The sequence below is a fragment of the Apium graveolens genome, chromosome 8, assembly GCF_009905375.1.
Source record: "Apium graveolens cultivar Ventura chromosome 8, ASM990537v1, whole genome shotgun sequence".
NCBI lineage: Eukaryota > Viridiplantae > Streptophyta > Magnoliopsida > Apiales > Apiaceae > Apium > Apium graveolens.
Window position 1 is genome coordinate 93,380,582 of NC_133654.1, and position 13,108 is coordinate 93,393,689.

At 36.8% G+C, this 13,108-nt stretch overlaps 2 protein-coding genes across 5 annotated transcripts; one reads left to right on the plus strand and one right to left on the minus strand.

The window, feature by feature from the left end:
* The first annotated feature begins 213 nt into the window (after positions 1-213).
* Positions 214-7,755, plus strand: LOC141679071 (ADP-ribosylation factor GTPase-activating protein AGD5-like). 4 transcript variants are annotated; one of them, XM_074485551.1, is made up of 11 exons: positions 214-373; positions 2,372-2,430; positions 2,538-2,628; positions 2,886-2,940; positions 3,054-3,144; positions 3,240-3,483; positions 3,728-3,929; positions 4,094-4,242; positions 5,991-6,227; positions 6,475-6,533; positions 7,365-7,755. In XM_074485551.1, the coding sequence occupies exons 1-11, from the start codon at positions 230-232 to the stop codon at positions 7,534-7,536; spliced, it is 1,503 nt and encodes a 500-aa protein (XP_074341652.1). In that variant the 5' UTR covers positions 214-229; the 3' UTR covers positions 7,537-7,755. The 4 variants fall into 4 exon arrangements, with proteins under 4 accessions (XP_074341652.1, XP_074341653.1, XP_074341654.1 ...); XM_074485552.1 differs by having other exon boundaries at positions 4,097-4,242; XM_074485553.1 differs by having other exon boundaries at positions 3,737-3,929.
* A 2,883-nt stretch (positions 7,756-10,638) lies between these two features.
* LOC141679766 (uncharacterized) lies at positions 10,639-12,036 on the minus strand. The gene has a single exon (XM_074486175.1). The coding sequence runs from the start codon at positions 12,034-12,036 to the stop codon at positions 10,639-10,641; it is 1,398 nt and encodes a 465-aa protein (XP_074342276.1).
* Between the last annotated feature and the right edge of the window lie 1,072 nt (positions 12,037-13,108).

A 13,108-nucleotide genomic window follows, 5' to 3' on the forward strand; every position in this document is an offset into this window, starting at 1 on the left:
TCTTATATTTTTAAATAATTTATTTATATAAATATAAATTATAAAATTAAAAATAAAAAATGCATAACTACATCTTCAAATTTTTTTAAAAAAACATTATTGATTAAGTGAAGGAAAAAGAATGTAAGAAGTGGACATTCGCAATAGAGAGAAAAGCATTCAACACACGCAATCCAGTCACCTCCATATATGTCACCCACCTCATAATATGGATGGTATACTAAATCATATGCAACACCTGTATACATACATACATATATTACAACTACTTTTCAAACAAAAAAGGAAGACAGCCCTTCTCATGCTCTCTCTCTCTCTCAACATGAACGAGAAATCCAATATTTCCAAAGAACTCAATGCCAAACATCAGAAGGTTACTTACCCTTTCTTTTAATCAATCTTTTTTTTATTACCCATGTTTCTGTTACTATTTATGTAGCTCTTATACAATTCTTTGCTTTTGTTGTGCTTGTTTTTTATTGTTTGCTGATGAATACTTAACTTTGATAAGGTTAAAGTAAAGGGTGTTTTTATTTGATAAATTTTGATGTTACCTATGATTATCTTGAATAAGTTGTACAGTAGTTCATGCATACTTATATACTCTTATAATTATTCAGTTCTGTTCTGTTCTGTTCTTGCTGTGATTCTTTACATGTTATTATTTGTGTATATATATACCTTCACTGTAATTGTGAAATACAGTTAGAATAGCATATGCTAGGGATGTTAGTTGTAAGAAAGAGCCTTTTTTGCTATAACAAAAAAGCACTATTTGCTCTTATTTCGATAAATTAACAAGTTTTTTCTTTATTTGTGTACCCTGTCTGGTGTTTCTCGTATTGATTTCTTCAACTTTTACCTACTTAGAACATGAATTAGAAATTAAGAATTCAGTTTTTGGCAACACGAAAAAAAATCATGCCGGCAATTTTAAATGGTAAAAAGACAAAGAGAGAATTGGTTTCATTCAACATTATAAGTTGTTTGTCTTATGTTTGTATGTTCTCAATAATGTACATAGCTGTTAAAGGTGTTTGGTGTTATGCCAGGATGTATAAACCCACGTTCATGAATTGTAAACTCTCTCTGTTACCAATTCATGCATTGATGCTACAGCTGTGTACCCAAATTTATATAATCTGTAAAGTGTCAATTCTACTCTATTTTATCTCATATTTAGATGCATTTTGTGATTGCCCGGATATTAGAATTTAATCAGTCACAAATATATAATCTGATTTGATTGCTTTGGACTTTGGTCCTTCGTCAGATTCTTCTAACCTTTGACTAGAAAAAAAGATAGAAAATTTTACTGTATGCTTGTGGTTTGTATTTCACTGTTCTGGAGGTTTTCCTTGTTATTATCTCGAATGTTTCATCAAAATTTTTTGTTGTTATTATCCCGAATGTTTCATCAAAAAATATGGATTTTTCTTTGCCCCTTTGTAGTTTTACCATTATCCTTTGCATTAAGTTTATATATCTCAGTGTTATTATGATTCGGACATGTAACGAGAGGAAAGAATGGAAGTGGCACACATGTTATTCTGTCAGTGGGGAGCTTTTAACATTTATATCTGATATGTTTGTTATCCCACTTTTATAGTGATTTAGTTCTGATGTTTTGATACAATGCACTGAGGATAAGTAAGCAATTTAGAACACAAAGTTGTCGAAAAACATATGTGATGGTATTCAAGGATCATTCAGATTGAGATAATCAAGCTGCTCCGCATGGAATCGAGATATAGTTCCATGGAACATATTCAAATCCTCCCTTGTTGAACAATTCTTTTTGTTAATACTGCATTTCTGCCAATCCTATAAATTTAAGCAGTGGTGTATACCAGAAAACATCTGCCGAGTTGACAAATCATATTATGTTAAAATAAAATAATGTAAGTCAATGCTGATCCAAATGCTATGAAATGTAATCTACTAGTGCCTATGAAATAATTGCATTGATGTTTAGCAGGGCGGGTCGCTTGAGTGTCAAAACCAAGCGGCGGTTTGATTTATTCCACAAAAACCAATTTTACAGAGGTTTAAATATTTAAAATATTTTGTGATATTTAATAATTTTTAAGGACCACTCTTTGGAAGCCTTCTTGATCACCCGCTGACATGAATCTTCACAAGCTTTACAAAAATTTGAAAGTGCAGTATACTTGTCAATAAACATTTTACTTAAGAAACTGTAGACTGAACGGAGTCAACATTGCGTCCACAAATTATCTTAAGTTTATTGCGTATATTTATCTTGCCTCCCAAAAGATGATTACATGATTATTTATATGATATAGCTTACATTTTCATAAAGCTTAATTTTCATCATTTATGGGTTGACATATGCTCTTCTTATCTTCAGATTCTTGAGGGGCTTCTTAGACTTCCAGAAAATAGGGAATGTGCAGACTGCAAAAGCATGTAGGTATTTAGCAAGTGTAATGTAGATATAATGCACATTGATAGATTAGATAACATTCACTATACTAATTATCGCTGAATAAAACATTTTGTTTATTAAACTGCAGAGCTCCAAGATGGGCTAGCGTGAATCTTGGAATCTTCATATGCATGCGATGTTCAGGGATTCACAGAAGCCTTGGAGTACACATATCGAAGGTATATCTCTTTTTGGTACCCCACTTTATCTCTTTTTTGTATCCCACTACCCCTCTCTGCTACCGCAGCCTTTTTTTCTTTCAAATATTTGTTTCTTACATGGTACAGATACTCTATGATTGCAATAAACTTAACATACAACTCTTATTATCCTTTTCAAAATAATTTAACTTCACATATAGTGCATATAGTTCCAACTGATCGATATTTTTTTACTTGTGCGCACAACTACACAAACCTTCATGTTGTTCCTACAGGTCAGATCTGCTACACTGGACACATGGCTTCCGGATCAGATTGCGCTGATTCAGTGTAAGCTTTTATTTCTTCAATTGAACATTATACTAATTATAAGAAAGATGATGCTTGATTTAGCAAAAAAAGAGGATACCTGCTGGTCTCTGTCTGATTGTGTCTTTCTGCAGCCATGGGGAATGCAAAAGCAAACAGCTACTGGGAATCGGAGCTGCCTCCTAACTATAATAGAGCTGGAATTGAAAATTTCATCCGTGCCAAGTAAATATTGATTAATGAATCACTCTTTTATGTTGTCATATGTAGTTCATTTTTTCCTGGTACTTTTCTTATAAGGATTGAAATATCTATGCTAGGTATAATGATAAGAGATGGATTCCAGGAGATGTAAAGGTAACATCATCCACGAGAGTAAGAGACGAGAAGCTACTGATTACTAGAGAAGTAACTACAAATACAAGTGACAAGGAACATGTTAACAGTATACCAAAGTCTTCTGACGAGAGGGATGGCTCCCAGCTGCATAACTCAAATTCAAAGTTACTGCCTTCCAATAGTCGTAACCACGTTCCTCAAAAAGTATCCAAGCTGGTAAATAATGTATGGATGAGCAAGTACATCAACACACTTCTTTTATAAATTGTGCAATTCTCATTTTGTTTTTTTAGTTCTTAAGAAAATGACTTATGTCCTTTGCAGTCACATGTATAAAGTATTTTCTTTTCATACAAAACTTCTGTACTTTCTGCTTATGTTGAGAGAATTATTAATTATTTTATCTAGATTTCTACGTACTGATTATGGTCCTGTTACTTCTCTGAGTACTATACTTATACCGAACTAGTTGCACCAGGAACATCAAAAATCAGAGTTACAAGGCTTAGAGAACGGACTTGAACAAAGGAAATCTAATACAGTTGCAGTTGTCTCTCCATCCAAGGGTGATCTTGAAACTGATCTTTTCACCTTGCTCCCTGTGAACAACTCTGAAAAGACTGGTCAAGAAATAGTTGCTCCTGGTCAAAATATGAAAATGAAAATACAACGTATGTCTCCTCTAGTGGTTGCAAATGTGTCACTGCATCACCTTTCCTTTCTATTTTTTTGCACCGAGTTTACCACACTTGTACCTTCGTGCAGTTATGAGTTTTGTTAAAAATGACTTGACTAATATGTCTAAAATTCTGTATTGTAATTGCAACATGTGAAGCAGCACCAAAAAAAGAAGAAACTATTGTTTCAAAAGAATCTGAAAGCAAGATACAAGTTGACCATGGATTTGAGGATCTTTTTCAGGGGTTGCAGTGGGGTCCGCAGCCCATTTCTCAAGAATCCCCAAAAGAAGTGCAAATGGAGAAGGTAAGCTTTACAAGATTGTTCAGTAAAATTTCAGAAAGATTTCACATATGATATGTTTCTTACACAGTGCTTACTACATTGGAATTGTTTAGAAAAAGTTTATACAATGTACCTCGCCATCAAGTACTAGCTTATGATGATAATTTGTTAGGAAACATAATAAATAGGATAATTATTAAATCAGTTACAAATCTGAATAATTAGTGTGTGAGTCAGTTATGGATTTCAAAGGGAGGATTTGGTGGGAATAATAATATTTTAGCTTTAATTTAGGGATTGTGAGTAGAGGTTGAGATTATAAATAGGGAAGCCATTTATATGTTTGGGGAATGAAGAAATAAGATGACTTATGTGTGTTTGTGGAGAGTGGGTGGTCTCTCGAATACCACCTAGTTGTGTGTGCGTGTGTTTATCGATAAAAGAATTCGTTTCTTTTTATATATATATCCAAAGAGCGGGTCTGGACAGGTCCTAACAGTGGTATCAGAGCACCTCTGTTCTTGGGGCAACGACAAGTGCAAAACAAGTTGAAATTCGAATCGACGACTTCCAGGGAATTTTTTTTGTAAAGATGCAAGCAAAATTTTTGAAGTTGGATATTGAAAAGTTTCAAAATGACATTTCTTTCCTCAAAGAAGGTATGGTTGCCATACTTACAAAAATGGACAGCTATAGTCGCAAGACTACTGGACCATCTCCGCCTGCTCGTGAAGATTCGCAAGGCTTGGAACAGGCCAAGAAGTCAGTCCACGAAATTGAGGAGAATCTGAATGGAATACAAGCGAATGACAGAGAGCTTAAATCAGATTTTCAAAAAATTGATTTTGGAAAATTTCAAGAAGATGAAAGGGCTCGTCAGCAACCACCAATATTGGAGGTTTTAGGGCAGACTCCGTTAAATTCTAATAGTGGCAACAACAAAGAACAAGAGACTTGTTTGTTTGATGTCTCATCACCTCCAAACTCATCTATGGACTCTTTATCACAAATACTTGAAATAGTCATATTCGAAGGCTTAAAACTTGAAGGTGGGTCGTTGAAGGCTGAAAGTTATTTTGACAATTATTTTGAATTAGTAAACCTCTCAACGCCAACTAAGAAGGTCTGGTCGGCTGTAGTATACTATGTAGTATACTCGAGAAATGATCTTTTGTTCTTGGACTATTGCGGGGAATGTCAACGGCCTTCTTGTAACTGGGAGGAATTTAGAAAATTATTGGCGGAGAGCCAGGGGTTCTCGATTAGAAAGAAAAGGAAAAAGAAAGAATGAAACTATTTTCTCATTTGAACCTTGAGGACAAGGTTCAAGTTTGGGCGGCCGGTAATGTTAGGAAACATAATAAATATGATAATTATTAAATCAGTTACAAATCTGAATAATTAGTGTGTGAATCAGTTATGGATTTCAAAGGGAGGATTTGGTGGGAATAATAATATTTTAGCTTTAATTTAGGGATTGTGAGTAGAGGTTGAGATTATAAATAGGGAAGCCATTTATATGTTTGGGGAATGAAGAAATAAGATGACTTATGTGTGTTTGTGGAGAGTGGGTGGTCTCTCGAATACCACCTAGTTGTGTGTGCGTGTGTTTATCGATAAAAGAATTCGTTTCTTTTTATATATATATCCAAAGAGCGGGCCTGGACAGGTCCTAACATAATTTTATTATCATGTTACATATTTAAGTACAAATTCTCACCCGAAAGAATCAGCCTAATTTGTATTCTGTTCTTTGGTAATCTTTGCAGCCAGGTGTTTTGTCACAATTACCCACGCATCACCCACAATTAGCAACTCAATCTCAAGAACAACATTTTCCAATGGCTAATGCTGCAAAAATTAATGGGGTGCCCCAAGCAGGTCCTGGAATCATAAATCAACTTAATTGTAGTGACAGTCACAAGTTGGCTCAGAATTGGGCATACACAATCAAATCAGTTCCTCAAAAAATAACGCAAGTGGCTGATCAGCCAAAATTTGTTCAGGTTCAACCCATGAATACCTTATACTTATAGTTAGTATCAAAATTTTTATTGACAATTTGGACCGTAATATTTAATGTGTAAACGCATATACATTTAAAAATTAAAACTACAGAAACATAATATACCAATTGATCAGTTCATTATGCTTTAAAAATTATATTTAATGTAGGGTTTAATATGATCACATCCAAATTGTATTTTAACCTCAAATTTCTCTCTCATAGCCCTCTGTATATTTTTGTGACAGATTGGACATGTTCAACCTTCATATAATGTAGGGAACTCAGCATCATTTACGAAATTGAGGTATGTATATGCTCGAAGCTTTTACATTATAATTTATCAATACAAACAGAACCCTTTTTCATGTATAGCAACTTTTATAATAATAATAGATCAAAAGAACAATAGAACTTAAGGAACTAACTAATGGAATGAACAAAAAAAAATTAATAAAAAATTAATTATGATTCAGTAAGTCTTTATTACCGATTTTGATTTCATGTTGCAGCATGTACTTCTCTACATGTATCTTTTTCATAATCATGTCGATGTGTATGATATAATTTTTTTTTATTTTTGCTAATTTCCAATGTGTGCTATGATTTTAGCCTTTGTTGCTAGAGAAAATAGGATCATAATTTTCATGAAACAGCCGTTGAACTCCAATCAGATGCTGTATATAAGCATCATCGTAGCTCACAACTTTCTGAATGCAATAAATTAGTTCCGTAATAGAATGGTCGATTAGAACTAAACATATTGACGTTTTCTCTGGTTAAACAATTGGACATTCTAGTAGGTTAAGCATTTTTATTTAAACAGAAATGGAGGTTTTAAGAGGATCACTACCCCTATAGTCATGCACACTGCACAAATTTCTCCGCTTAGACTCAAAATCGTGATCTCCCACTGCAGGGAGATGAAGTGCTACTACAGGAGCATTGGCTTGTTCATATAATTCTATTTAATTTTTTTTGTATATGTGTAGAAAATTAATTAATTCTCGTTTCTAAAAATGACTGATCGGGAAAAAAAATGAACTTTCTGTGGCAGTGGGACTGCAGAAGTTGTATTTAACCAGTTTATTCCATGTCAGTTAGCATTAGAACATAAACATATGGCTGCACTTGTCAGGTCAATTTCTGGTGTGCATTCAGACAAGTTGAGAATGCAGCACTCTGAGGGATCAGCGAGTCCAGCAATTAGGAATCAGACAGCATCAACAAGATCGCCAATCATTCCAACTCAGCTAGGCGGGGATTATGACTTTTCTTCACTAGTGCAAGGAATGTTTGGTAAAAGATGATATTCATATAATCTCTTTAGTAATATTTTATTTCAATGATTTAATTTGTAATTGCAGATAAATCCGGGCAAAGTTTTTGTATGCCTGGGAATATACTGGTGGTTTCTACCAGTTGATTAGTGTATGCAGTTTAGGGGCCATTAGCTATTATAATTTATTTATTTTGTGGTGAAGGGGCAGTTGATTAGTTTATGTTTGGGTAATTAATAAAATGATCTTATTTTCTTGTTTTATGCACGATGTTGGAGGGGGTGTACTTTCCCCATTTTATCCGTCTTGCCTTATTTTCCCATTATTAGAAGTAATTAAAAAAATTAATGAATATGCTATCTTCCATCTAATGTTGAACTACGTTAACATATTTAACTTGTATCCTTTAATTCCCGTGCACGCGTGTATCTTTTTTTTTGACAAACAAGGAAATTTTATTAATACGAATCAGCTTTCAAAGCATTCTCTACACCAATAGGAACAAAACTCCTATCGAACTCTCGATCTGGAAATGAATACGACACACGAGCAAGCTCATGAGCTGCCATATTAGCAGACCGTTTAATAAAAAACAACGCCACTGTGTTTTGATCTTTTAACATCCTTCTGCAGTCTTCTAGTACTTGACCATAAGGAGAAATCATTTGGACTTTGCTCCTTACTGCTTGTACTGCAACCATACAGTCTGATTCCACCGTGACTACCTTCCAAGACTTAGCCTTTATCCAGCTTAAGGCTTCTTTGATGGCTAGACCTTCAGCCATCTCCGGAGAGCTCATTCCTTGAACTAGCACAGTTCTTGCCAACAACAACTCCCCCTTCTCGTCCCTGGCAATCACACCTATTCCTGAGGAATCACACTCTTTGAAAACTGCTGCATCGACTGATACCTTGATCTGCATCACCTGTGGCTTGACCCAAGAACTATCTCCATCTCCTTCCTTAAGCAGCGGAAATCGAGGAATTGTTAGACTTCTTTGGGCATATCTCCATTGTTCAAGATATTGTTTAGCCTGTGCAACAATCACATAAGTTCGAGTGATATTGTTGTTCCACACCACCTCATTTCTAGCTTTCCATAATGACCAACAGACAGCAGCAATTTCAGCCCTTTTATCGCTGTCAAAAGTCACCAAAATGTTCTCCCACCACTGAAAAAGATCCACACCTGCATATTGGAAACCTGGTGTCACTATCTGCCAACACTGAACTGCTGGTGTACACCTCAAGAAAACATGATCGATTGTTTCATTTTCGATCTTGCAGACTGGACATAAAACCGGAACCGAGACACACTTCTGCTGTAACATCACTGTTGTAGGGAGACAGTAAGACAGAGATCGCCATACCAAATTCATTACTTTTGGAGGCGCCTTTATACGCCAGATTTTCCTCCAGAAACTATTGTTGTCCACCTCCCTCCAATTCAGTTTTTGAATTTGTATTAATCGATATGCATTGCGAACTGAGTAGTGACCATGATTTTCTTTACACCAATACACCTCATCAATACTCCCCAGGTCACCTATAGGAACTTTGTTTATGCAGAATTGATCCCTTTCATTAAAAAGATCTTTTAAAATCTCTTGATCCCATCCTCGCCCATTCATATCCATCAAAGAAGCCACCTTATTATTACTGAAACTAGGTGACACTGAAGAAATATATGGATCATCAGCTTCTACCAGCCACGATTGCCTCAAAATATTAATTGAATTTCCAGAACCCACCTTCCACCTTGTACCTGTAGCAACCAACTCCTTAGCCTCCATAATAGATCTCCAGATATAGCTAGGATTATCCCCCATACTGGCTTCCAGGAAACTTGTGTCAGGAAAATATCGAGCTTTATAAACTCGACTAACCAAGCTGTCAGGCTTTGACAAGAAACGCCACCCCTGTTTTCCTAGTAACGCCAAATTGAAATCTCGGAAATCCCTAAAGCCCATGCCTCCTACTGCCTTATGTTTACTCAACCTCTCCCAACTCATCCAATGGATACCTTTGTGATCACTAGATTTTGAGCTCCACCAGAACCTAGCAATAGCTCGTTCTATATCCCTCGTGATCTCCAGTGGAATCAGAAAAACACTCATAGCGTACGTGGGAAGTGATTGAAGAACTGACTTAACCAGAATTTCCCTACCCCCCTGGGATATCCACTTGCCATCCCAACTTGCTGCTCTCTTCTTCACCCTATCTTTAAGAAAACCAAAAGTTGCCACTTTACTTCTCTTCATCATGTTAGGCAAACCCAGGTAAGTACAATCTTCACCAGCCTCATCCATGTTCAACAACTGACACAACTGATTTTTCTTCTCATCCCTGGTATTCGAGCTAAAAAATACCACTGATTTTTCCGAGTTTACTTTTTGCCCAGAAGCTCCTTCAAAGACTTGCAACAACTGAATAAGAGAACCCACCTGCTCTTCTTCTGCCTTACAATACAAATAGCTATCATCCGCAAAAAGCATATGTGTTATACTAGGAGCCCTTCTGCAAACCTTTATTCCCTGGATCCACTTGTTTTGCTCGTATCTGGCCATTAATGCGGACAGCCCTTCCGCACAAAGAATGAATAAATAAGGAGACAAAGGTTCCCCTTGTCTTAAGCCCCTAGTTGGATATATAGGCCCAATATCTCTACTGTCATGAGTAATATTATACGATACCGAACAAACACATTGATTGACCAAATGAATCCACCAGTCATTATACCCCAGTTTCCTCAGAATAGCTTCCAAATAAGACCATTCAATTCTATCATAAGCTTTTGACATGTCAAGTTTAATAGCCATATGGGTGTCCTTACCTCTCCTTTTCCTCTTCAGAAAATGCATTATTTCATACGATACCATGACATTATCCGAAATCAGCCTACCGTTCATAAAAGCACTTTGATTATCCGATATGACTGATTCAAGTGTCTTTTTTAATCTGTTAGCTAACACTTTTGTAATGATTTTAACAATGACATTACAAAGTGAAATTGGCCTTAACTCTTTAATCACCGATGGATTTTTCTTCTTTGGAATCAACACCACATTTGTCACATTAAGCTCTCTATTTAAAGTACCAGTGGCGAAAAAATCACGTACCATTTTTACAATGTCATTGCCAACAATTTTCCAATGTTTTTGAAAAAAAACCCGGTGTCATTCCGTCAGGTCCTGGTGCTTTGTCTGGATCCATCTGAAAAAGAGCTGTTTTCACCTCCTCATCCACTACTTCAGCCAATAGTTCACTATTCTTATCACTAGTAATTTTCCTTGGAACACAGTCAATGACTTCCTGCCAATTTGCTTCTGTTGCTTTGAAAATTCCACTATAATATTCCTTCATGAACTCTTCTAACCCATTCTCCCAATCCACCCACTGCCCCTCCTCAACCTGCAATCTCTGGATGGTATTTGTTCTACGCCTTTGACTTGCTACTCTGTGAAAATATCGTGAGTTCTTATCCCCTGCACTTAACCATAATTGCTTTGAGCGCTGTCTCCAGAACACCTCTCGTTGGTTATAAATAAGGTTTAATCTCTCTCTTGCTTCTGCGTATTTACCAATCGTCCAAGCATCTTTACCGCCCCTGAAGCGCTTTAACTCTTTTTTGCACTCCTTTATTCTCCCACTGAAATTTCCTGTAATTTCCTTCCCCCAAATGGACAGACTTTCGCCACATATCTTTATTTTTTCCTGAACATTTAGTAACGGATTACTTTCCCAGCCATCCCTAACTAACAACTCACACATAGGCTCCGTATTCCATGCATTCTCGAATTTAAATCTATATGGTTTCTGCCTTCTCAATTTCGTCTGAGGTACTAGTAGCAAAGCACTATGATCCGAAGGTGCTCCCTCCAAATTATATAATTTTGCCAAAGGAAAGCTATTAACCCAGTCATCCGTTATCAGAGCTCTATCCAATCTAACCTCCATCCAATCTATCTTGCCTCTATTTCTTTCCCATGTGAACTGATGACCAGTTAGTGGCAAGTCTGTAAGCCCTGCATCTTGTAAAGCTGCACTGAACCCCTCCATTAACCATGTCGGGTAAGGATCTCCTCCCACTTTCTCTTCCAAACACATAACATTATTAATATCCCCAATTACACACCATGGTAGATTTGCATCCCTGGCTAAATTTCTCAGCAGATCCCAGGTTTTATGCCGTTGAAGTCTATCAGGCTCACCATACACGCCCGTTAATCTCCATTCAATCGTATTATCTCCTTTCACCCTTGCATCAATATGGTGTTGAGAAAAACCCAATATATCCACCTGCTCCTTTTCTTTCCATAGTAACGCAATACCCCCACTCCTTCCTACTGGATCAACCACAAACAGACCTTCATAACCAAGTTTATTTTGCACATATTCCAGCTTCGATTTAACCGCAATAGTTTCACATAAAAAGACCAAATAAGGCTGTTCTTGACGTACAATGTTAAATAGGAACTGAACTTTCCGAGGACGCCCCACTCCTCGGCAGTTCCAACTTAGAACATTCATAATGTCCGGCTAGCTTGCTGAGCAAGCTTAGCCAGTTGAGAATTATTTGATGCTGCACTATCCATTTCAGAAGGTACAACTTCATTGTGTTTATTAGTTGGACTTATTTCAGGACTTTTTAATAGCCCCCCTGGTGTATCCATCGTATCATACCTACCTGGGCCACCTCGCATTCATTTCCTATCCGTAACAATAAGCCCAGACATTTCATCATTATCCAGCCCATCCTCAGTAAAAACATCTGACTTTTCCCCCCTAACTTCCAAATTTGAATTTCCCCCCTTGACTTCCAAATTTTTTGCTGCTAAAATTAAAGGATATGTATTATCTCCACCAATCTGCAGATCCCGCCTTTTATCACTTCCTATAATCATGCTCCTTCCTTCTTTTTCGCAACTGAATTCCCCTGATTTCGTGCCTGAGCTGTATCTCCCCTGCCCCGTCTCCCAATCCTTATCGTCTTCCTCCCGCAGCCATCGACTTTTTGCCGGAATACCAGCTCTTCTCGGTGGGGCTCTAAGCCAACTTCCCCACTCTTTGGTGATTCCTTCGCTGACATTACTGAGAAAATTTCTACAATAGCGTTCCGTATGTGTTAGCATTCCACACGTGAAACAAAATTCACCCAATCTCTCATACTTGCACGAGACCATTACCTCCACTCCATTTTTCTTCGTAATCTTCTTCTTCCATTTCAGAGCCTTCCTGACATCCAACCTGACCTTAATGCGCATGAACTCTCTCCCCAAACTGGAATTGTTTTTACTATCGTATTCGAGGAGTTCTCCAAAGAAATCTCCTAAATGCTTTCCAACGACCTCCGACATGAACCCAGAAGGAAGGTCACAAACTTGCATCCACATATTAACATGCCATAGTGGGACATTTTGTGGTTCCTCTCCATCTGGAATTTCCGACATTACAAGCATTGCGTTGTCAAATGACCACGGACCACCTTTAAGAACCTATTTCATGTCTTCCTTATGATAAAATTGAAACAAGAAGATTTCTGGTTCCAATTCCTTGATGTTAACACCCATCGCTGGTCTCCAAACATCCGCCATTTTTGTCT